The 24439-nt window shown below is 43.3% G+C and overlaps 1 protein-coding gene and 1 long non-coding RNA gene across 33 annotated transcripts; one reads left to right on the plus strand and one right to left on the minus strand.

Moving 5' to 3' along the window:
- Positions 1-2435: 2435 nt before the first annotated feature.
- LOC101747302 lies at positions 2436-17208 on the minus strand. Of its 31 annotated transcripts, none has more exons than XR_003071286.3 (6): positions 17006-17208; positions 16261-16342; positions 12954-15245; positions 10779-10869; positions 7008-7117; positions 2436-6205 (listed from the first exon to the last, which is right to left on the minus strand). It is a non-coding gene; the product is annotated as an uncharacterized LOC101747302 (long non-coding RNA). The 31 variants fall into 31 exon arrangements; XR_003071285.3 differs by having other exon boundaries at positions 12954-15248; XR_003071292.3 differs by having other exon boundaries at positions 16261-16337; positions 16926-17208.
- On the plus strand, positions 16997-23277 carry RFC2 (replication factor C subunit 2). Of its 2 annotated transcripts, NM_205530.2 has the most exons (11): positions 16997-17174; positions 17688-17757; positions 18196-18237; positions 18585-18691; positions 19516-19617; positions 20104-20204; positions 20893-21050; positions 21409-21474; positions 21961-22041; positions 22399-22512; positions 22978-23277. In NM_205530.2, exons 1-11 carry the CDS (start codon positions 17047-17049, stop codon positions 23086-23088), a joined length of 1080 nt encoding a protein of 359 aa, NP_990861.1. In that variant the 5' UTR covers positions 16997-17046; the 3' UTR covers positions 23089-23277. The 2 variants fall into 2 exon arrangements, with proteins under 2 accessions (NP_990861.1, XP_040505972.1); XM_040650038.2 differs by lacking the exons at positions 22399-22512; positions 22978-23277 and adding an exon at positions 22189-22354.
- The last annotated feature ends 1162 nt before the right edge of the window (positions 23278-24439 follow it).

A 24439-nucleotide genomic window follows, 5' to 3' on the forward strand; every position in this document is an offset into this window, starting at 1 on the left:
CTCCCTTAAGTCACGTTCTAGCAGCTGTCAGTGCTGCAAGAGGAACGAGGGGAGTTGGAGGTACTTCCTGGGAAAAAAAAAAGGAGGAAGCCCATTATGGTTGCCAGGAGGTCTGGGGGATGCTGCAAATTGAAGGCACCTGCAGCCTGCGGGAGCTCTGCACTCAGAGGCAGGAAGGGAGCGCTGAGCTGATGGCTGTCACTTGGCCTTCACCACCCATCTGCTGCTGATTAGAGCTGGAGACATGAGATGGAAGCAGATGGTGCTGGGCCATGGAGTTATAGAATCATGAGGGCTGGAGAAGACCACTAAGATCAGCACATCCAACCATCAGCCCAGCCCCACCGTGCCCACTAAACCACGTCCCTCAGTGTCACACCTCCGTGGTCCTTGAACACCTCCAGGGATGGTGACTCCACCATGCCTTGTGCCTCAGATCTGTGCCTTTGGACAGCAATGAAAGTGCTTTACACAAAGGCTGCAGCTCCTTTCAGTGTACTTCTCTGGCCCTGCAGCCACTCTGGCTCACCCAAAGGGCAGCGGTTGAAGCTTTGCACATCAGATGCTGCAGCAGAAGGCCCCAGGCCGTGCTGTAACAGTGCAGAGTCCCACCTGACATGAGTTCTGTCTTTGGATGCTGCGACCCTTCTCCATCCTCAGCCCAGGAATGCACAGAAGGGATGCAGGCAGCAAAGCAGGGCAGAACAAAGCAGAATTCAACAAAGCATCATCTGCTGGCAGCCCTGCCCTCAGCAGAGCCATCCACCCGCAGGCAGCCTTATTTTCCATCTCGCAGATGGGAAGCTGAATCAAAAAGAAATGGTTGGTCCAAGTCAAAAATAGAACCTGAAGCACCCGACACCAACGCCTCTGCTTCAACTGCCAGCTCGCTGTGCTTCCTGATATCTTCCCTGCATCCAAACCCAAGTTGGTGTCTGCGGGTGTGGATGGAAGATGTTTGGTCTCTTCTCTGTAGTTGCCTATGGAGACGGTGTGTCACCAGAGGAGAGCTGGGAGAGGACATGACCCCGAGTCCTTCTCTGACTCCTGCAGGTCTGAGCTTCCTGCTTTAAGATGCAGCCATCCCCAGGGCTCTGTGTTCAAACAGACATCCGTGCTATTGGCAGTTGCATACTGTGTTCCTGCAGTGAGCTGAGGCTGCTGCTGCTCCCCAAGCTGACCTGCACCAGGCTGACCTGCACCAGGCTTCCCTTACAGTCGTGCATTCTGCAGCACTGCTATAAAACCGAGAGGGGAAACTTCAATAAGACAAAGCTAGAAACATCTCACAGCTCTTCAGTCACCTCCTCGAATCCTGTTGGCAAGCCTGCCTCTCTGACTAACCTTCCTCAAGGGAATCTGCAGAAGAGAAGGAAAGATCATCCGGGGCCAGAGCGCTCCCTGATGTCTGTTACCCTCCTGTTTTAAGTGACATGATGTATATTTTGCTTTGAAAAGCTGCTTCTCACAAATAGTCAAAACTCTCTGCTTGGCAGATCTGTTGCTTTGATTTGGTGACTGTTTCCATGAGCTGCTGGGATCATTAAGAACCTTCCTAGCCTTTTTCTTGTGAATTAGCCTGGCAAGTTGAAACATCGTGCAGCCAAAGTGATGCGAGAAGGAACACTCACACATGTACCTAGGGAAATAAAGGGAACAAAACTATTGTGTGTTCTGCCATCATGAATAAGCAAGTAGGAGGTGGCCTAAGCATTGAGGCACCTTCCCATTTTATTTCCCAGCACAGAGGGATCCCTCTGGGAGAGATGCTCTTGGAGCATCTCTCAAGAGCTGACGAGACAATTGCTCTGTTGCTTACCTAAAGGTTATGCTCCCTTTAACTCTGATTCTCTGCTCTCTAACACCAGTTTCCATCCAACAATCAGAGGGGTACTCATGAATTAGGTCAAATGAGAAGTTTAAGTGATATGAACTCCGCTCATCCTCCTTCCAGAAACACTCAGCACAACTGACGGCGCTTATTTGGGCGATGCTGATGTTAGATATGTTCCTGTCTGAAGGCCTGACCTTGTTCTGGTTCATTGGGAGAAACAGGATTTCATCAGGACAGCAGCTCCAGGACCCTCCAGGGGGTGAGTGTGCCTTGTACAGCACCACTGAAGTGCTCTGAAAGAAGTCTGTCTACCAGCTGGACTGCTGGGCATTCCTACACACTTCTTACTGTAAAAGAAAGCACGGGTGAAAATATACTGAAGGGTCACAGCAGTTCTCATTAATTAAGAGAAAGTTTTACAGGTGTTCTGTTTTTTTTAGTATATTTCCTATTCTGAAATCAGTGCATTACCTATTAGTTAAACTTCAACCATCGGTGTAATGTAGTTGTTAGCACAGTGTGGTTCCTCTCATTCTTCCTTTTTAAAGTAACCCACCTTGCTGAGGAAACTGGGACAACACACCACACAAATGCAACACAATAAAATGCATCACACTTTATTGTTGAAGAAGTAATTTTCATGATGAAAAGCTGTATTCACAAGCCCAGTGGCCAATAGATTAGAGAAATTCAGTATCCATTACGTGGAGGCTTGAAATTCTGTCCACTGATACAACATCCAAGTGATGCACTCAAGACTATGCTGGCAGTGGAGAGCTCCGGATACCTCCTCTTTTTAGGCAGCAGATTATTGTCAACCCTTGGTTGAAGATCTCAGCTTACAATGATGGGGACTATCAGCACCTCCTCTTTGCAAATGGGGGGTTGAGTCCTGTAGAGAAAAAAACACTGCATCCATGGTCATCCAGCAGAAATAGATACATGTTGGTCAACATCTACACCTCAGTGTCATACATATACAAGCAAGTGTGACCAAAAGAAAGGAACACAATACACAGAGAGAACACAACACACAAATAGAAGAACACAACGCACGGAGGCTGAAGGGATATTTGGTACTACTTAAGTACAACATCTTATTTCTGTTGAAGAGGGGCCAGGGGAACAACCCAAGTTTAAGTAGTGGGTGAGTTACTCTAAGCAAACCTTCAGTTCCAGCGAAGCATTGCATATTTATTTTCATTTTCTTTGTCACTGCCCTAAAGATTGCTGCTTGTCTCAGTCAGGACTGAAGGTTGGGCTGTCCTTTGCTTAGTTGTTTTTTTTACATGTCAGGAGAACTGAGAGCTGCACTGGAAGCTTTGCTCTGATAAAAATGCCCACTGACCTCAAAGGGGAGCAAACATCACCAGCATTTTGTAGGCATGGAAACCAACACTGGGAGAACCTAGCTTACCTTCCCAAGACATGCTCTAACCCAGTAGCACAGCTGGGTACAGTACTAAGGATGCCAGACCGTGGTTATTATGATGTTCTACTCTGTTTATAGGTTTCTTATACAGATTCAAGACAGAAGTAAGCCAGTAAATCAGAAGTAAGCCAGTCAGAAGTATCAGATCTCCCAGCACAACGTCCTATCCTCAAACCACTGCATGAAGCTGCAGTCTACTTTGCAAAGTCTCTGGTAACTGTTTGTATACCTCTGTGTAGCTCAGTGCATCCTCAGGAAAATAAAAGGTGGCAAAATCAGTCATAATATGGCAACTCTACCTTTTTCCAGTTGCCAGACCATCATGTTTGCGTGCAACAACACCATTAGTTTGCAAGCCATCCAAATCATCTTATGTTTTGCAAAGCAAAATTACTTCTGGCTCAGCAATTGTTTTTTCCTTTTATGTCAAAAAATTACTCCCCTCTTCAGTTTCTGCTCCAAGTATGTGCCATCAGGCTTTTCTTTCTGCTGTCAGGGGTGAAAAGATCCATCATTTTCTCTCACCTGGTTGAATAGGGTCTGTGACAAATTAGAACCAGACTACAGAGCATGAAAAAAGGAGATTATTTCCCTGTTGTTTGGGCCTGACAAGTACTCTTGCAGATCAAATAGAAGCACCAGATGTTTTCTGCTATCAGAGCTACAGAATGTGCAGGACCTGAGAGAAGCAAGAGGGTCCCATTTCCTCTGCATAAACTACAGTGTGTTAGAAGATCAAAGTCAAGGGAGGGGAGCCAGGCTGAAAAAGCTCCCTGTCTGTGACTAGAACTGAAGGAGATTTTGGTATCTACAAGTGAAGCTGTGTTTAATGAGGAAGGGGAGGGAAATGCGCTCCAAATTTCGATGCTTGGAGAAAAGCCATACTTTAAAAAGAACATCTTCCTTTGGAATGCACTCAGGTGGTTTGACCAGCTGGCCTGGTGGACACTGACCACAGTGGACACTGACTGCAGTACAACTAGTTGCCCTCTGCTTCCCCCAGATGTCTTTTCTAATTAAGAAAAGTCTTCAACTGAAGATCCTGATTGACCTGACGTAAATAGCACAGTAAAGAGAATTGCATCAATACAAAGCTCCAAACCCACAGCACATCCCATTTCAGAGCCAGGGCAGCGAATGGGCTGCTAGCCTGTCTCTGGGAGAATGCTCTGTGGTAGTTAAACTGAATTTTGTTCTTTCCACAGAAACATCCCTTTGCTACAGAAATGTGCTATTCTGGTACAACAAACTATCTACCATATGTTAGGATTTTGCTTTTCCCACCATATTATGTTTTCACCATCAACCTATCCAACCATCCACTGATCCCAGCCGTCATTTCTTAGGAGGACCTTAAAAGGTTTAAAGAATCACCACAAGGTCTTTATTAAGAGGAGACTGTTTCTTTATGCAGAAATAAGGCAGCAAGGTGCCCGAAATGACCTCGTTCTGTGACTGGAAATTGCTGCAGCGATTGCTAGGAGGAAAGGTCAGACATGCCTCCCAAAAAATCCAGCCTTACTAAAATGGGTATAGAAGGGTTAAAGAAGCCTGGTCATTTGCCAGGTGTTGGCTTCGATTTTAGAGTATTTACTACAGAAAAGCCCTTATAATGTGGATTTTATCAGCCAGATGCCATGATATAACCCAAATCCAGGAACTTATGCGTGACTCCTTAGTTTCCTGCCAGTTTGGTCTTATTAATTGCACTGCATCAATTGTATTATATATTCCAATGAGGAACAAATCTACCAGTATGGCTTTCTACAGAATGCAGTACTGCGGTACATGAAAACTGCACTCCAATCTATTTTCTAGTTTTATTGCCACCATAAAAGGGAAACTCCCTTCATCTCAGCTGTCTTCACTAACTGTGAAAGAGGAACAATTCTGCTGAACTAATCTGTAAAGTGCTTTGAGCTGACCAGACTAAATGTGGTCACCACACATTAAAACAGCTCCTGGTGCCTACTCTAGTATTTATCTCCATTCTAAATCCTCACAGGTAAGCTCAATGAAAGCTGCAGCTGCTCAGTCCTTTTCAGTCACATCAGAACTGATGACTGAGCCCTGACCTGCTGCACTACAACCACTGACCTGTCAGTCCTCACTGCTGCATGAAGTACACACGTGCTCCATTTCACAACAGAAGGCACAGACACACGAGAACGATGTTTAGAAACAGGAAACACAGTAATTATACCTGATATTCCTGAGTAGAACTGTGTTACACTGTACTTGGCACAAGAAGCACATTTTCTATCCCTTCAAAGATGGTAACAGAGTAAATGCACTAAGCACCACTGTTCAGAGCAGGGTGACCCACTGCATGCACAAACAGACTGAGTAATGCCTGGTCTGTTTTTCTTTTTTTCCTTCTCTGCAAATGTCAGGGCTTGGTCATGCCAGCATGCACTGCAGTCATGACTTCAGACAATGCAAATGCACAGTATGCACTTCAGATCGGGCCAGTGGGAAATGCCAGCTTGTTAGTTGCAAAGACCCAAAAGAATGAAGGAAAAGAGGCAAACTGTGTTACCATCTTTCGAAGCAGGAGAAATCCGAGGAGCGTGGCAGCAAATATAAAGCTAACAAGTGGAAAAATACAATTTGAGTAAATTAACCTGTGGAAGACAAAGCCAGAATACATTAGAGGTCGTTAAGGTAATCATATTGCAGCTGTAGCTATGTTAATTCTATTTAGGAAAAACAAATAGTATGAGACAGCCCTCAACTCTCAATTGAAAAGAAACTTATCTGAACAAACTCAATAGCTGTTTGATATGGCACTTCAGGGCTGCCTCTCTTTCCATTGAGCCCATGATAACGTATGGGGATACTCTGAAGGGATATTTGCTTGAACAGCCTTCTGGTCTCTCCCAGTAGGCACTCTTGAAGTATCTTTTATTTTATATTCTTCACAATACATCTGAGAATGCCTGTAGCAAAAGAACAGAAAGAACTGATTACTAGGATATATACAGAGGAAAGGAAATAAGAAATGAATAGTTTACCAAGGCATCTTTTGGTGAAGAATTCTTTCAAAATATGAATTAAACTATCTCACACCTATCCAGCATGCAAACTGTATACACAGCTAAAGGAAAAAAAAAGAGAAGATATTTGTGAACTGAGCGTAAAATGTCACGGAAACAGATGTCCTCCTAACAGACTGAGAATTCATTTCTTTGTACATAGGCAAGTGTGGCAGAGAAACCCACCCACTCCCATTTGTACCTATGATATTTAAGCAGACCACAAACATTGACCAAAATCTGAAATACGTAACAAATGATTACATCTAACTGTTCTCTTCACAACTTGGCTTATTTTAAGATATTATTATACTTTGTGGCATCAAGGTCATAATACAAAGCCATGACCATAATGCAATTTGAGACCAAATTGCCCTGAGAAGACATACTGCTATGACCTTTAGGTCCTAACAGTCAGGGACTTAAGTCTGACCATTTCTGCATTTACAACGTTCTGCTCATGCAGATGACATTTCACAGCATGAAATCAGTTGACATCACTGATCTGAGAGCTGTAATGCAGGGCTACATCCTGCCATTGCTTCCATAGAACAGAAAAGGACATTAGATGATAACGCCTGTAAACAGATAGCACTTCAAACTTGCAGGTCAGTTTGATTCTCTTTATCCCCTTCCATCCAAAAAATAACACATCAGTGTGTTTAAAGGTCAAGTTTGTGTGTCTGGTGGGTCTAGAAATACATACTCAGGTCAGCTTGGGCAGGAGTTGAAAAGAAATTATAACCTTGTTGGATTCATTCCATCATTGCTGCCTCATCTGTATTGCTTTGAGAGGTGTGGAATGCACAAAAACACCTGTAAATCAAACACAGGAGAATAAAACACATCTCCCACAGCAATGTGGGCTGTAAGGAGGCAAGTGTCATCCTCAGCACAGAACAGGACTAATTTTGGCATTTGTTTGCAGCTGTGGCTGTAGTCTGACAAAGCCATGGGCTTAGCTAGGATGTGCTGTCACCCAGCTGCACAAGAAGCCAGTCTCTGATCTCTGCAGCAGAAGATTAGTTGCACACATTTTCCACTTCTAACACCTTCTGGCCTACAGCAGACTATGATTATACCAACAGAAAAGATGCTTTTATCATCAACTGCAGTGAAGTTGCACCCAAGCACAGAGCTCTGGGAAGCATCAGCTTCCCAGTTTGCCAATTTCAACAGGGAATGGAAGCCTCAATTTAGCAGAAGTCATAACTGCAGGTTTAAATTCAACTGTGGGAGCAATTGCTGTGAAATTAATTAGATCACCAAGTGTGCATAGTTGTAACGTGGCTTGCAGGTGCACAGCACCCTTCCAGGATGAGCCCTTTCCAATGCATTACCTTGTTTTAAAGCAGCAGAACACAGATGCAATGGAATGCCAGTAGAGACAGCACTAAGATTTGAGCTTGTAAATCCCTTATTTCCTCACAGAAGTTCAACTTTCCTGCAGAATATGTTTTTCCAGTTACATTCCTGCCTTTAACACAAATTTTCCAGCTATACTGACTGAGCCATAAGGAAGTGCTTTGCTCAGGGTTACACTGACCGATACACGGGACAAAGAAAAACTACTTCTGACTGTTGAGATGTCCTTTGAATCACTCTGTTAAGTTCCAGTTCAAATAAACCATAATAAAATCTACAATGCTGCCTCAAGTGCATCTAGCAGATCACTCTCTGTAGCACCTTTACCACCAGGTTATTTTCAATAAGTAACAATATTTCCACCCTGAGATGAGCTTTACTAAGCACAGCTCTGTGTGTTACAATGAAACAAGAGATGTTCACCCAGGGCATTTTGCTGCATTCTACTTGCACTGTGTTAAACCTTCACACACACTGACAGTTCATCCCAGTAAGTGGCTGACTGATGGCTGTGCAAACACACCAGCTCATGCAGCCACTGAATTTTACAACAAAGATTAACAGAGCAGCTCTGTCCCTCTGTCTCTGGCTCTGAAGTAACTCGGTGTTGGTGACATTTGTATGACTGTATCACCCGTCCACAGCAGAGGAACCTCTGAAAGGCAGAGAAAGTCAAACCCAGTGCACAGCCAGTCTAAAGACAGTATGTAAGGATTTCTGCCCTTTCAGCACCTTTATCAGCCGGTGGCAGCATGCAGTTCAGGTGGTTGTTAACTGGGAACTCACTGATCTGACAAAGAGAGCCTCTGAAATGCAGTATAGTCACAGTAGACTCATGGCACACAATTTATATAGCACTATCTGCTTGGGAAGCAGCTCACCCTAGTAAGAATCCTCCCATAGTGCTGCAGTAAACAGCACTTTACATCTGAACTGATCATCTGTTTGACTTTATAGGAACAAACATACAAGGCACCATACATAAGTCCTGCATGTACAAACATGTAATGCTTGCATGTAGCTGTTTATTAATATGCATAAAACCTGCACAAATATAATTGTGTGAGTCACATAAGGAAGAATTCAGTAGATATAATGGACAAAGGCCACGTTGTAGGTCAAAACTCTCCCCTCTTGGAGAAGACGTCACACTTTCCTGTTTCAGTTTTGCCATCTATATATTGGCAATATCAGGTTGTTTTGGGGTTTGTTTCCAGCAAGTGTGTTGCCTGGATAAATGAAGTTTTCAGCTATTCAGTTAAGGATTCTATCAAAACATTAACAGTAAGTCAAGTTTAAAGCTAAATCTGAGAGTAAGCTTGGAAACTATCACTTAAAAATATATATCTAGGAAACTGCCCTGTTCTCAGCTGATTTCTGTACTGTACAAGTACTGAATTCAGGAACTATTTTAAGAGAATGATCAAGAAAGGAAAGCAGTAACAGCGTAGGAATCAGCCTCTGTTCTCAGCTTTGGTGGCAGCCTCATAGTTGAAAGCAATACTTACATGAAATGCTTAGCAGCCTGGAAATATCTGGGACGAATGATGTTTAGGGAAGTGACAGTTGCCAAAGCTCAGTGAGCATGCACTGAATGTAACACTATGCATTGTTACTAACTCATATGGGAAAGAACATTGTATTCAATGTCCCATCTCTTCATCTATATGGCTGTCTCCCAAATGAGAGCACAGGAATGGTCACCAAGAGGTCAAATCCTTTCCTGTATGGTTAATATTTTCATAGAATGTCTGTTTAATCTGAACAACACAAAGTTGAGAGGAGCTGCAAGAAAAGTAGAGAAGCAAAGCAAAAGCAAAATGTTTTTGATAAACTGTAGCAGATGAAAACAAACAAACAAAGGAGAAGCGATTCAGTTAGGAGAAGTGGATACAGAACTCTACATTCATCTGGACAAGTATAAAAAAGAGAAAAAGGGGAACACCAGGCAAATATCAGCTGTTTATCACAAAGAAAACCGACGCTCTGACAAAGAAAACATACGCTCTGAACTGAAATGATTCACCACTTATTTTTTTGCTCAAACCAAGATATTTCAGTTAGTCTGTTATGGACTGTTTGAAACAAGGCAGCACACAATGAGCTGTGCCTCTGTGTGAGCTACAGACTGCACATTCATACTGGGTGCAGTACCTAGACTAAAGCCTGGGGTTGTTTCCTCTCCCCTCCCTGCACTGGAGGGAGGAGGCATCAGCAACCACAGCAATAAAAGCAGCAGCCACCCCAGCTGCCAGTGCTTTCCCCCCTTCATGGCTCCAGGAGTATGGCTTATATTTTATTCATGAAAAATGAGGCCTCTGGGGGTCTAGGGAAGGAAAAAAAAAAGAACACCCAACAGGAAGTAAATATTTCTTGGGGGCACTTGCTTGCAATCTGGCAAGTGTCCAAGGCATCGTGAATGAGAAGCAGGGGTGGAGGAGGGAAGCCTGAAGCCTCCATTCCTGACAGCCCTCCTCCGATGGGAGGAAGGAGGACCACAAAGAGTGAGCTGCACCCTGAAGGTCACTGTGGTGACCCAGTACAGCAGGGAATGAAGTGGGTCCCGCAGTGAGGTGACCCCAGCCAAGGCTGCAGGGAGTCCCTGTATCACAAGGGGCATGCACACTGCAAGGTGCATGGCTGTGTGACACGATGGGGGTCCTCCACAGACTGGTTTAGAGGCTGCTATCTACCCAGCTCTTACAGCATAAGCTATTGCTCTGACTTCTAGTAATCTCTCCCCACTTTGGCACACACCTCTCATGTCCCAAAACTACATCACTCCAAAAGCTGTTTTGTACAAGCTTTCAGAATAAGAGCACATCTGAGCTCGCTGGGAAAAGATGTATTATCATCCTCACTAGTGAGGCAGTCACCTCATTCCCTTTCATCCCCAGTAAAAAGGGCTACAGTTAATATCAGTAAACAATCTCCTACAATCCTTCATTTTCCTGAGAAGAAAGACATGAATCCGATGTCATCTGCCTACCTACCACTAATCAGAGACAGTGTCATGTGAACTCTAACTGCAGAGGCACAGCCATCATCTCCCCTCACAATTCAATCCTAACACTGACACAGGACCGCCTGTTCCTAATTTCATAAGCCTTACCATCAGGGATGACTGTCTCTGAACTAATTATTTTGCACAGGACACTGAACCTCTTTCTGAGAAGCCTGGACTTCTTGCAGATCTCTGGAATCTGCATGGAAAGAAGGAAGCAGTCTATTACTTTCTGACAGACTTTCTTAAAAAGAACACCTGCAAGAAAAGGTTTATCTCTAGAAAATTATAAAAGAATGTGGTATTTTACATTAACATCCATTTTTCATTGTCTTAATTACCATTTAACAAACATTAGCCCTCAGAATATCTCCCCTACAGGGTTCAGTAAATGAGAAACAAGCCATAGTGGTTCAGTCAGTATGAAGGGAAGGGAAAAACAAGACCTAAAAATCAGAAGTGGCAGAGGAATGCACCCTGGGAGAGGCAGCCAACATTCATTTAATAATGTCAACATTTTGTATGAATAGCTTTGCTGGGTGGCTGTAAAGCATATGGATTAATACCAGCGTGTAGTGGAGTAAGATTAAAAATAAATCGGTATTTAAGGTGCTCTTTATGGGATGAGGGATGGGGGGAATAAGGATATGGTTTGCCACCAGTGCAAGCATCAGGTAAGATTACTGTGGAAATAAATTCAAAACAAACAAACAAACAGAACTCTAAAGATAACCCCAAATTAAATCCTGGTTTTGTTGGAATGAATGGGACTTTTCTCCTGCTCCACCATAACACTAGAACTACACTCATTTCTTTTCAGCTAGCTCACCTTCCTTATTTTGAGTCTCACTTCAGTGCACCCACCTTGAGCCTGCATGTGCTCAGAGCCCATAGGAGACAAGCTCAGGGAGGCAAAGCCAACTGTGGGATCAGAAATATCAGCTTTTAGGGCCGGGGCACTTCCCTGCTCATCAGTCACCACCAGCTTCTCTGATACCAATGCATGAACTCTGAATCCTCACTAAACAGAACTGAGATATCTAAAATGGATTACAGAAACCCTTCTGGGTGTTTTTAAAGTTTACATTTTGTTTAAGTAAACACTGAACAAAATCCTTAGAGCACAAATATTTATGTTAGGTGTACTGTCCTGTAGCATCTGGCTGGCATCTCTCTGATGGCTGGGAATGGTTACAAAGGTCTTACATTCATCCACAGGGATCCCAAAAGCATTTTACAAAATATGCCACGGAACCTGTAGTTATCTAAGCATTTGTTTAGGTATCTGCATATCTACTGAATATAGCCTGTCAACTAACCAAACAAAAATTTAATAGCAACTCATATGTAAAAAGTAGTTTCAGGCTGGCACATGAGATCCTCCGTGCCAGTTTTGACATCAGAAATGTTTTACCCTGTTACCTACAGCATTAAAGTTACACAGACATCTGTGGAAGCTGATGACACACAGCTCCTCTGCAACGGAGGTGCTCTGAGATGCTCCTGGATACATCAATCAAAGCAGATTACTAAGTATTTCTGCTACAATTAGACCTGCTTTGAGCAAGTGCAGGTAAAAATCAATGGAAATAGAGCAACGTGAGAGCAGAGAAATCAAGAATTTGGGGGGAAGTTGCACCAGAAGACTCTGGGACACTCTGGGATATTATTTGTTCACTTGGAAGGGGCAAATCCCAGATGTCTAATGCAGGAAAGAGAAACTTCTCCCCACCTCAGCCCCATTTCTCAGACTTGTCCTGTGATAACTTTAGCTCAGTGTTGTAGCACTAGCAACAGTGAATAACAAATGCCCTGAATTGGAGGCTATGCTGAACCTAATTAAGGCATGGGAAGTTTAGATAGGCAGCTTTAATCTACAGAGTTAATCCAAGAAGAATGGAGCCTGGCTTGTGGGATTAATAGCCAAGGATTTACCTCCACAGGAATGTCCAGTCACTTCTCATTGGAAAGGAGCTGTGTGGAGCACAAGGGCTGTGCTGGCACCACTCTGCTGCCAACTCAACTTTTGAAACAGTCAAAGTCTGAGAGCATATTTCTGTATTATCCTGTGGCATTAATACAGTCTGCAAAGATACACAGCCACTAAAGCAAGTGTGAAGAGCACAAGTCCTATTTTTCTGTGCAAAAACACACCAAACATTTAGAACAAAGTTCAGTTGTATGCACAGAGGTTGGAAGATAACAATTGGAATTTTATTTGTCAGGTTTTTCTTACTTCCTCCGCCCTTATCACTTTATGATTAAGCCAGACTCCACTCTTACCTTTACCTCTTGGTGAATTCCTCCTTTATGCTTTAAGAACTTCCTGGTTTGAACGTTGCAGCTCTTCCTTCTCTGCAATCCATGCTCTGCAATCCATGCTGTGCAAGCTTGAAGGAATCTTGAGTTCTACTGCCTAATAATTCTTGGGCTCCTACTAAACAATGACAGTACTGAGTTTTCATCATTGACATAAAGAAGTTGAATGCAAACAACTTTTACTGACGATTCATTTGTTCCATTCAGACAGACAAAGGCTCTGATCAAGTTTTGCTCAGCATTTAATAGACAATACACAACTGAACAGGATTGCCTAGCATCATGCAGTGCCAGTTAGGGGCAGCCAGTGGAGAATATTGCCAGATTGTTGATACAGGGAAACAACATAAAAGAAATACAGATGCTGGATGCTGAACAGGGTAACCATGCTGCATTACAGCTGCATCACGTCTAAGCAAAAGTCAAGCAATACTGTAGCTTAAAATAAAAACCACTCCACTTTGCATTAACTCCATTGCAAAGTTCTTTCAAAGTTTCTGACAGACATTAATCAAATGGCAGCAAGCATTGCCTTTATCATGGGACAACCAAAGCTACAAGATCAAGTGTTATGTCAAAAACACAGACCAAGTGGCTCCTTGTCAAGAGTGGGTGAACCCAGACTGCCTGTTTCTATTCTAACTATCCAACGCTACCACACAGCGAAGCTTTAACAGACACTTCCTCCCTCTTCTGCTTTTGCAACAGCTCATGGCTTAACCTTTAAGCAGACTGCACACAGATCACAGCGTTAGTAGCCCACCGCTGCCTTTTAGCCTGCAGGAAAATGTTCACTTAAGGGAGATAAGTTTCTTGCAGACAAAAAGAGGGCTCAGGGCAGAGCCTGCTCTCTCAGCTGTCACGCATGGCGCTGCACACAGGTGTCTGTACTCCCTCTACCGACTGAAGCCGAAACCACACGTCTGGTGTTATACTCTCGTAGTCCTCTCTCAGGTGCTTCAAAGAAACAAACAAAAATAACAGGAATTTCATTGACATTTTCAGCCTGAAGCATCCAGAGAGCAGAAACATAGGTCGCTACTCCTGAATCTTGCTTTTTTAGCCTAGTGTAAAGCACTGGGCGAATTACAATACATTCCTCAGCACCCACACAGAAATCATAACAAAGCTTCTCTGGATGAAAATTGTGATGACTTCAAACTTTAAGTGTTTTTAGATGCTTATATGAAATAGCTACATGCATGTGTTTATTTTTAATAACATGAGAGTATTCTGATAGCAACAACCTTCAGTCTTTCCAGCTACTTTTTCTTTGCAGTCTGTGACATCCCTCACTTCCAGCAGCATGAATTGCTTAAGCTCAGATTGAGATACCATGCTGCTTATAATTGCATGTGACAACATAAAAAAAACCCAGCAGGGAAAGGTACTTCACAAAAATGTAAAGAGCAATTAATTTAGTAAATAAAAGCACCCAGGTAACAGAGCAGGCAGCTGTCACACCGTGTTTACCCAGGCTGCACTGGTGAGCTGCTGTTGCTCTGCAGATAGTGGAGATGAGAGGAAGGATGAGGCAAAGGATAGGGAAATAAACTTGGAGATGGTGGTGTTCTGGCAGGGAACTCAGCCATAGTATTTAGGAACAAGTTTTAAGTGGTACACGTCCTCTCCCATTTATGTTCTACAGAAAAGTGCATGAATAGAAGGATGCTATGATGTTGCAAAAAAAGACAAATTAGTATCCCACATATCCTGGCAGCATCCTTCCCCCCCTCCCCCCCCCCTTTTTTTTTTGCTTGTGGAGGTCAAGCACAGCAGCTCTGCATGAATCCAGGCTTCCATCAGTCTGGGTGAAGACAAGCTAAACCCAGGAAACACTGTAACATAGCAATGCCATATTTCATAAAGCTCCAATCCAGCCCTCTTTCCAACCTTGCCATCACTTTTTTCACTCCTGGTATTTGTAGAGCTTTGCCTTTTGCTTTCAGCCTCAGTGAGCAGAAGATAAAACAGTTGGTAGCATGCGAGTTCATTCCACTCTTTCCATACTAACAGTGTGAAAAGGAGAGAGCACAGGGAATAGCCTCAAAGGGGACTGCAGACTCCACATTTTGCTGGCAGCAAGACCATCTGTGCTACGTGACCTACTTGTGGCTGCTGAACAACAGCATGCTGCAATAGGAGGTGACAGCTTTAACTGGGACTGCAGGGCTGGTGTGGATGGGGAACAGCCAAAGGAACTTTGCATTCCTCTTAACACTGTAATTCAAGGTCTCAGCCCCCCGTGTTTCAGATCTGCTGAATAACAAAATAATGGTAAACTGAGCTTACGGTTTGTTGTTTGTTTGGTTTTGTTTCTTTTTTTTCACCCAAAGCAAAATCACCTGAATGTTCCACATTTCTCCCCACCCTCCTCAAAGCATTACACATAACTTTTTGTGACTTATCTGTAACAAATATGCAGTACACATGTACTTTTTGATAATGATTGCCTGAAGTTGTGTTGGACTATTTCTCTTGCCTGGCAGGTTTGACACCTCACGTCCCCCTTCATTTCATCACTGTAGCTCTTCACTGTTTTCAACTACTGCCTTGCTTTGGGTGACTTCACTGGTTTCAACTTCTTGCTCAAACTCAAAACAAAACTGCTTTGTTTGCCACCAGCCATAGCATGCAAAACGGCAATTCTTTTGCCACAACTTCTGCAATTTACCAACTCCCTGACAAAACCTCTTGCATTGAGGTTTAGTTTCCCTACAGGGGTTAGAGTACGAGTTTCTGACTGCAGATGAGATGAGAAGAACCTCTGTGTGGACTTTAAAGGCCTTGTTTCCTACAGCAGGCACCTGCAGATAAGACATCCTCGCTCCTGGGATAAACCCCAGCATCACTGTTTCATTTCTCTCATAGGATCTTCATTACTAGTAGCAGATGCTGTTTGAATACATCCAAGAAAAGCACTCAGCTTGCTAACTAGATTATCAGCAAAAAGGTGTTATCTGTACTGTATATCAGTTACAGATGCTTAGTAAGCTTTTTCTGCCTATCTTTTGGGGTGTGAAAGAAGGATATCAGCAAGAATTTACTTAAATTTGGGGTCATTCTACTTTCAGGCAGTGTTGATTATACATCAAAAGAGTTCTGCTATTTCAGCACTGAAGTTGCAACTCAATTTATCCTGGATGTATCCTGTGATCTCAGGCTTACAATACCAACAGCTCACAATCTGGGACAGGTGGTTGTCAAAGCTTTCAGCTGATGTATGCCTATCCACATACCCTACTAATATCATGGTACCCTCAATAAATACCTGTGCTATAAGCTACAGAATCACTGCAGATACGCGAGGAGTCACTGCCTACACAGAGAGTGCAGTGCTTTGGAAGGCTGCTCTGCAAAGAAACACATATTGTAATTGGTTAGCAGAAACACATTACAAAATCTGTCATCAGGCACTCTGCACCAATTCTCACAAATAGTCTTTCAACCAGCCCTTTGGGTGCTTATCAGCAGTAATCCTGCATGGATAGCGGGAGAATTAATGCTGGCCAGGAAAATTATATCTTATCCAGAGGCTGGTACTTCCTAAGAGCATAACAACTGTTTAATTTGGCAAGAAATCAAAGCATGACTCGTGTGCTGTACTGACAGGCTTTTATGACCACCAGTGCTTGATGCAGCCGCAATATTTTACTGCCTCACGTTGGCTCCTACTGAACACTGCAGCAGGTCAAATCCAAAGGAAAAGAGTAACGCAGCGAGCCCAAACGTTACAAGGGCAATGTATTCATGCGGCATTTGCGTTACAAATGGTCTGAACGCTGGGGAAATAAAGCCAATTGCCCTGTCCTTGTACGTCACCTCATTATGTCTTTATTTAATTTCCTACTTTAAGGAAGATGAGGTTAATCCACAGTTATCTCGGGCAGCCGTGTAAGGGCCGCCGAGCACTCAAAAATCCACCCTCAAACCCACCGCTTCCCGCAGAGGCCCCGCCCTCCGGCCTGCCCCCCCCCCGCCCCACGAGGCGGGCCCACAGCGCGGCCGCCCCTCACGGAGGCGGCGGGAAGACGACGGCGGGCCTGCAGCCGCCGAGATGGAGGAGGAAGAAGTGCTGGAAGTCGTGGAGGACGAGAAGGCCGGGCCCGCGGCTGCTGAGAAGCGGGGGCCCACCGACACGCTGGGGTCCGCTCCTGCTGCCAGCGGCCATTACGAGCTGCCCTGGTGAGAGCTGCGGGGCGAAGCGCTTCCCTAGGACAGAGCGCGCGGCCGCGCAGTGCTGAGGGAAATGGAGCCGGGGGCGGGAAGATAGGCCGAGCAGCGCCGCCATTGGTGCAGAGTGCGGTGGGGGGCGGGGCTTGGCGTGGCCTGGCCTATGGAGAGAGCAGGGGGCGTGGTATACCTTGGCCTGTGGGGTGAGTGAGGGGGCGGGGCGTGCCGTTGGCGGGAAGGCGGCTGCATTCCCTCAGGCTGCGTTCCTCCCTAAGCAGCGGGCTGCGCTCGGGGTTCCACCTTTTCCTTCTTTATAACAGCACAAATAAAATAACTTTCAGACAATTAGTGCTGCGGAACGCTGCTCTTGGCAACCCTGCAGTGTTTACATCAAAGACACCTCATGTTATCTTTGTCCCGTGTTGTCGTAACGCCCCGTGTAATCTTCATCTCCTTTTCCAACAGCGTAGGGCACTACTAAAGTTTGGTTAGATGTGCCTCAGTGTTTGGGTTTTGTTTCTACAGGGTGGAAAAATACAGACCCCTGAAACTATGCGAAGTAGTTGGAAACGAAGATACAGTCAGCAGGCTGGAGGTGTGTGGCTGCTTATTTGTTCATGGGTGAGCTAAAAAAAGCCATTTTGCATCCATCTCCAGAGCAGAAACAGCACTTCCACATCTCCACGTCTGTCTTTGTACATTTGGACAAGAAACTTTCTGATTTTCTTCAGAAGTTACAGGTTTTAGGCCAAATCTGACCGGTGTTCAAAATAAATACGCCTTCTGTACTTGGGGTGCTGTGCAAATTGGCCCCAGCTTGAATACAACTCAGAAAGCTTGTAAGTGTTATAGTAATTTTGGGACTTTTAACTGGAAAAATGCAAGAAAGCAGCAAGATTTAAAAAAAAAAATGAAAGCAGGAGAGAAGAAAAGAAATGGCAGCTCTTTCTGAAGGTTAACATGGAATAGAATTGGAAACTTTGTTCCCACTGTTTTCTTATGCAGGTGTTTTGTTGTTGTTATTCTTTCTTAGGTCTTTGCAAAAGAAGGGAATGTACCAAACATTATCATAGCGGTGAGTATTGCTGTGGTATTTCACTGTGTCAGTCCCAGTCCAGAGATCCAGGCATGACCACTATAGATTTGCACTGTGGTGCCACTGGAAGAGATGTTATGGTTACAGGGCAGTATCTTCAGCAAGAGACACAGCAAGTAAACAACCTTCTGTTACTGCTATACTGAAAACTAACTCGGCCCTTGGGTGCTTATTGAAGCATGTCTTGTGCTTCCCTGCTGCTGAAGCAGGATCCTGAGCTCAGGTCACTTCTAGCTGTGACTGCAGCTATTTCTCATGAGTGGGGAGCGTTGTAGAGAGTACAGGTTAGGAAATGGCATTGCACTCATCAGCAATTGTATTTCCAGGGTCCCCCTGGAACGGGAAAAACCACCAGCATCCTCTGCTTGGCTCGTGCTCTGCTTGGCCCTGCATTAAAGGATGCTGTTTTGGAGCTGAATGCCTCAAATGACAGGTGAGAAGGAATAAGCCTTATCAAGCTTTTGGCCCCTAGTACTTTATCAAGGCCCCTAGTACTTTAATGTAGTTTTTCCAAGTCAAAATCAGGCAATTTTTGGTGTTCAACTAGCACCATAGATATTATCACTTGATGTTTCATAAACTCGACAGGAACTTCCATGTAGGAAAAAGATAAGCAGATGGAGTGCAGAATACATAATAGTACTGTCTTCTCAAATTTACTTCATGGAGTTATGTTTCCTGCATCTGTGAAGGTCCTCCTGATTAAAAGTGAATGAGTTATTTATAATGAAACTCTTCAGTGCTTAGGAAAAAAAAGGGGAAGCGATAGAAATTAAGACTGTAGGGGCAGTTGGGAATAACACTGTAGGGTAGGATGTTAGGTATGTAGAAGGCACCGACACTTCTGCAGCAATCAGGCACCAAAGGCTGATTATATTTCCCAAATTCTGTAGCAGACATTGTTCTGAGGACATTTCATAGAGGGTTAGGAATGCAATAGTTTATACCAGCCTTTTTAGTTCTGTAGCTCTTCCACAAATCATAGTATAACATGCATTTTCTAAGCAGAACAAAAAAATAAAATCCTTTATTTTTAAAAGTAAGTCTTTGCTGGGACTCTGTCTAGGAAGGGATTCATGTTGTGCTAGCACAGCTTCACAGTAATTGTCCTGGCATAGCTGACTGCTTACTTTTGAATGGAAACGAACAGTGCAAGAATGGGGAGCACAGGAGCACTCCAGCCACTGTGGCTGCTGAATGAAAGCCATTATGGAATTTCACCCAACTGAACATAAATGACTTCAATTATTGTTCCAGAGGCATTGATGTTGTGAGAAACAAAATCAAAATGTTTGCTCAGCAAAAGGTCACACTTCCAAAAGGTCGGCACAAAATCATCATCCTCGATGAAGCAGACAGGTACATTGTTTTTTTTCTCGACCCCAGCAACTATGTGAAATGTTTCCTATCTATCCTGCTGTCTTGGACAGTATGAGATGTTTCGAGCAGGCCATCAGAAATGATCTGAGAGGAAATAAATGTGTATTATGCAGTATTTTTACAAGATTCCTCATACTAAGTTGTGATCGTGGATTCAAAGGAAATGCTCAGTACTGGGGTGAAGCACTTTGGAGTTCAGCTCAATGTAATCTTACCATCTTCCAGTTTACTGGCTGTTTTTCTTTGAAAAGAATCTAGCTTACATAGGCACTTAATTTCACTGGGTAAAAACAGGACGCTCTTCTCCTCCTGCATATAAGTAGTAGTATTCTTAACAGTACTCTTAAGACCATTGATGATTTGATTTTACATGTTAAACTCTAAAGCTTGTATAAAAATAGTCACTAGGCTGCAGCTTTAAGTCGGTGATGGGTAAAATCTGTCCTAACTCCTTTTCTTCCTCAGCATGACAGATGGAGCACAGCAAGCATTGAGAAGAACAATGGAAATCTATTCCAAAACGACGCGCTTCGCACTCGCATGCAATGCCTCTGATAAAATCATAGGTAAAGCTCTGTTAGTCCCTGGGTGTTCTGGTCATATGCTCCCCATGCTGCTGGGTAACCTCCGAAGTAGTACTCAGAAACACTTGGAGCCTGCTCAGTGCAAGAAGCTGTGGTACTTCAGAAAAATCAAACCACCAAAGCATCCAGCTAATGAAGAGCACGTTTGCATAGCTGATGAACCTTCCGAACAGCTGTTTTTCATGAAAAGTGCTATGCATGACTGCAGAGCAGATTTCTTCAGCCTTAATCACCATCCAGTTCTGCTACAGCTTACAATTTTTGGTGTATTGCTTACTGGATGTTGAACCCCTTTTGTTGTCCTGCCTTCTGAAGCACAGTCTTGAAGTTTGCCTGTAGGCGAACACATTGTAGAGCTTCAGACTGTTCTTGTTTAGCAGTTAAAGTAGCATGATAAATATCTGCATGCCAGGAAAACCAGGAGAACAAAAGAAACTGTCCTTGATATATATAACACACTTGGGTTCAAATGAAGGACTATAGGAATTATACATGCTTAAGCAGATGCTATATTTGCTCTGGAGTTTACACATTCTTTTTCTTAAAACAAAGTGACCAATTAAGAGTGGTTAAGAGCTTGGAAACAGACATATTTTCTCCCCAAATGAAATGTTTTTGTGCTTGTTATTAAGAAAAGAGAGAAGTGCTAATTATGCATCTCTGTCCTCAGAACCTATTCAGTCTCGGTGTGCAGTGCTGCGTTACACCAAACTGACAGATTCACAGATCCTTGCAAGGCTACTGAAAATTGTTGAAAAAGAGGACGTACCATATACTGATGATGGATTAGAAGCCATTATCTTCACAGCTCAAGGAGATATGAGACAGGTAAAAGAGGGAAGGCAGGGAAATAAAGCCTTCTGCTCAAACAGCTTTGAATTGTGGCTCTCAAGGATTCATCTCTGGGGAGAAAAAGCAAAGGGGTGACATACAGCACCAGAAGAACTAAACTGCTTGGTTTTGCAAGGTTTTATATTGGATCTGCTCCTTAAGAGGGAATTGGTGGAAATCAGACACTGAATTTATTGGGGAAAACAAAGTCTGCATGCATTTACAGTTCAGTCTGTTACCTAATTGAAAACTGCATGTTTGGTGTCATTTCCCAAGAAGTGTGTTTCATCCCGAGGGGTGCAGTCAGAAGCAGAGCACTTCACAAGATAACTGAAGTCTGTTTTCCTTTTTGCAGGCTTTAAACAACTTGCAGTCCACCTATTCTGGATTTGGCTTTATAAACAGTGAAAACGTCTTTAAGGTCAGTAGTGCTGTGAAACAGTGCAGGTAGAAGTCTAACACTGCAACTGTGTGACACCTGTCTTCAAACTCTTTGATAGTGCTTTAGCCCTTTGCAGGCACTACGATGGATGTAGCAGTGGTGGCATTAGTCAAAGAAGTGTGCGTGGCTTTTGAAAGGCAGGAAGTGCTTGCAGTCCCTAACAGCATGTCTAAGACTTTCTGCCTTTCCTGCTCTTTCAAAGCACATGAATCACATAACTGCTGGGAAATTGCACAGTGATAACTTTTGAGTCTATTACTTGAGTGCTCTCATGCAGCGCTATCGAGTCTACCACAGTAGGATAGTTAGGTTATCAAGAGTGTCATACAGCTTAAAATGTAATTAATCTGTATTGTAAGACATTCTGATTCAATATTTAAACTGTATAAAAGCTTGCTGAGAACACTTGGCAGTTCCATTATGGGATGTTCTAGTATTTTGAAGTGTAATATTTGTTTGACACAGGTATGTGATGAGCCTCACCCTCTGCTTGTGAAAGAAATGATACAACACTGCATAAATGCAAATATCGATGAAGCATACAAGGTTGGTTTTGGTGTGTTCTGTGTGCAGGCACACCTTTTCTCTGCAGAATGTCTATCTGTTTTGAAGAACTCAGTGTGCACTGCTTGCTCTTTATGAAAAGGACAAAACCATGCATACGAATTGCTGCATTAAGTCTGTTCTTTGCAGGAGTTTGTTCAGATGAATAACCCATCAAGCCAAAAAAAAACACCAATCCAAGCAGTAATGAAATTACTCACTAAACAGAATTAATGTTAAATTGTTTGATAAACAGCACATGTAGTTTCACTAGTTGCATGCGCCCGCCTCAGAAATGAATATACTTGACTCAAAAGGTAAGTTTTGCAGATAAATGCAGGATTGTTCTTGCCTGCACAGATTCTTGCCCACCTATGGAGACTCGGATACTCTCCAGAAGATGTGATTGGCAACATCTTCCGTGTGTGTAAAACCTTTCAAATGCCAGAATATCTGAAGCTGGAATTTATCAAGGTTGGTATTAAACTAGTTACTTATGGGGTCTTTTTGTCTGTTAGAAAAAGAGGATGGGATTCTTATCACAGGGCAAGCTCTGAGTTCTCTGTTTGCTGTATGCTAGTGCAAAAAAAGCGTATTTGTTGTGACTGTTTTCTTTCTTACTCTGCATTATGAGACTGAATGAGAGCAGTCATTGAAGTTCAAAGCCTAACACTCCATGGAAGTGCCAATTGTCACTTCAGTGATCAACTTACAAAGATAACGGGGAAATACAGACATCAATTAAGAAAAGATGCCTTGTTCTAGTTAGTCTACGTGAGAATGTAATAGTCTATAGCCAAATATGGTTTTCTTAAGTTCGAGCAACTATGAAGGTAGTTTCTTAGGAGTAAGGGATATGTTCTTAGCGGAGCATCATCGGTCGGACTGTATGCAGGCTGCAGGACAAAACAGAAGGTTTGGCATTGTTTTTCTCACCAGGAAATTGGCTACACACACATGAAGATAGCAGAAGGTGTGAACTCACTGCTACAAATGGCTGGACTGCTTGCCAGGCTGTGTCAGAAGACTGCAGCTCCTGCAGCAAGTTAGAAACCTGACTGAGCCGAAACCTGTGTTCTGGAAGGTGAAGGCCTGGTGGGTGAGGTCAGCAACTGCTGTGTTTGTCCTGAATTCTCAGTCTGGTTTTGCTAAATCCCAGAACCAGGTTCTATTGTAAAATCAACTTGCATTTTTTTTTTAATTTAGACCAATAAAGCTTTAAAATCTACTTTAACTCAAGCACTCTTACCTGTTGTGTAACTGGGGCAGAGAAGAGGACTGACAGTTCAGGAAGGAGGAGCAATAACATCTATTACACTCAACAGAACTGCCTATGGCAACGATATCAAGACTTAACAGCAGGAGAGACAAAATGTTAATCCCTTTGTTAATGATTACACCTCCTGACTAATCACGATAGGTGGCCTCACTGAAGCCAAGAAGGAAAAGTTTTTGCACAGAACGAGACCTTAATGAGGTTACAATTAAGGCATGCTGAGCAGGTGCCGTTCTGGGTGCTATTTCTGTGCAATGGTAAGGAAGGTATTTCCACCAAACAAATACAGGAGAACAGTATATATTTCTTAATGGTCCCAGCTAATTGTTTAGGATATTGATAGCTATTTATTACAGATATTACATCTGTAATAAGTTCAGGAGTGTTCTGCATTTGTGTTCCGTTCTCTTTTCTCAATTGTCCAGATTAAGTAATGTCTTTTTACTGTAGTTTCAGTATACCAAAAAGCTACAGCATCATTTTTTCCTCTCTGCCTGGTTTTGGAAACCACCTTGCAAGTTCAGAGGAGCAATAAAGTGTGAAATACAGAGTGAAAACAAATATAAATTTAATGTGACCGCCTCTGTATTTGGTGTTAGATACGCATCTCTAAATAGAACTGTCTTGAAGTAATTAAATACATTCTGCTTATAGCAGTGGAACAAAGCATGGCAGAGGTACAACTTACTGATACCTGCTCTTCACCCCACCCCTTCTGTTGAAGATTACCACCCCCAGCATCCCGTTGCCCACACCATGTTGTTTCAGTGCCAAACTGATCTTTACTTGCAGTGTCAGCCCAGAGACCGACCCTTGCACTGAAGCCACAGCTGGCTGCACCCTTCATTTCTCTGATTCAGCCACAGGGGTGATGAGTTTTAGCAGCAAAGACGTAGCATTCTAAATTGCACCCTCAAGACTTTCTGCAGCTCCTCTGACAGAGCTCTAAGACAAAGGAAATCAAGGTAATTGACAGTTAAAGCACAGACACTTCTGAGTTTGCTCCTGAAAGGAATGAAGGAAACAGTTCTTCTGGATACAGTACCCACAAGTACATTCTCCTTTCACTAGATATTAATCAAATGGTGGTAAGTTTGATTTGCTGACAGTGATTTGTCACTCCTA

The sequence above is a fragment of the Gallus gallus genome, chromosome 19 (genome assembly GCF_016699485.2).
Source record: "Gallus gallus isolate bGalGal1 chromosome 19, bGalGal1.mat.broiler.GRCg7b, whole genome shotgun sequence".
NCBI classification, from domain to species: domain Eukaryota; kingdom Metazoa; phylum Chordata; class Aves; order Galliformes; family Phasianidae; genus Gallus; species Gallus gallus.

What these genes read in the sequence shown, in the direction of transcription:
- RFC2 (NM_205530.2), top strand. Translation starts at nt 17,047, where the DNA reads ATGGAGGAGGAAGAAGTGCTGGAAGTCGTGGAGGACGAGAAGGCCGGG. An exon ending in CTCAAGGAGATATGAGACAG is followed by an intron (nt 21,051 to 21,408) that starts GTAAAAGAGGGA and finishes TCCTTTTTGCAG; the next exon opens with GCTTTAAACAACTTGCAGTC. An exon ending in ATATCGATGAAGCATACAAG is followed by an intron (nt 22,042 to 22,398) that starts GTTGGTTTTGGT and finishes TTGCCTGCACAG; the next exon opens with ATTCTTGCCCACCTATGGAG.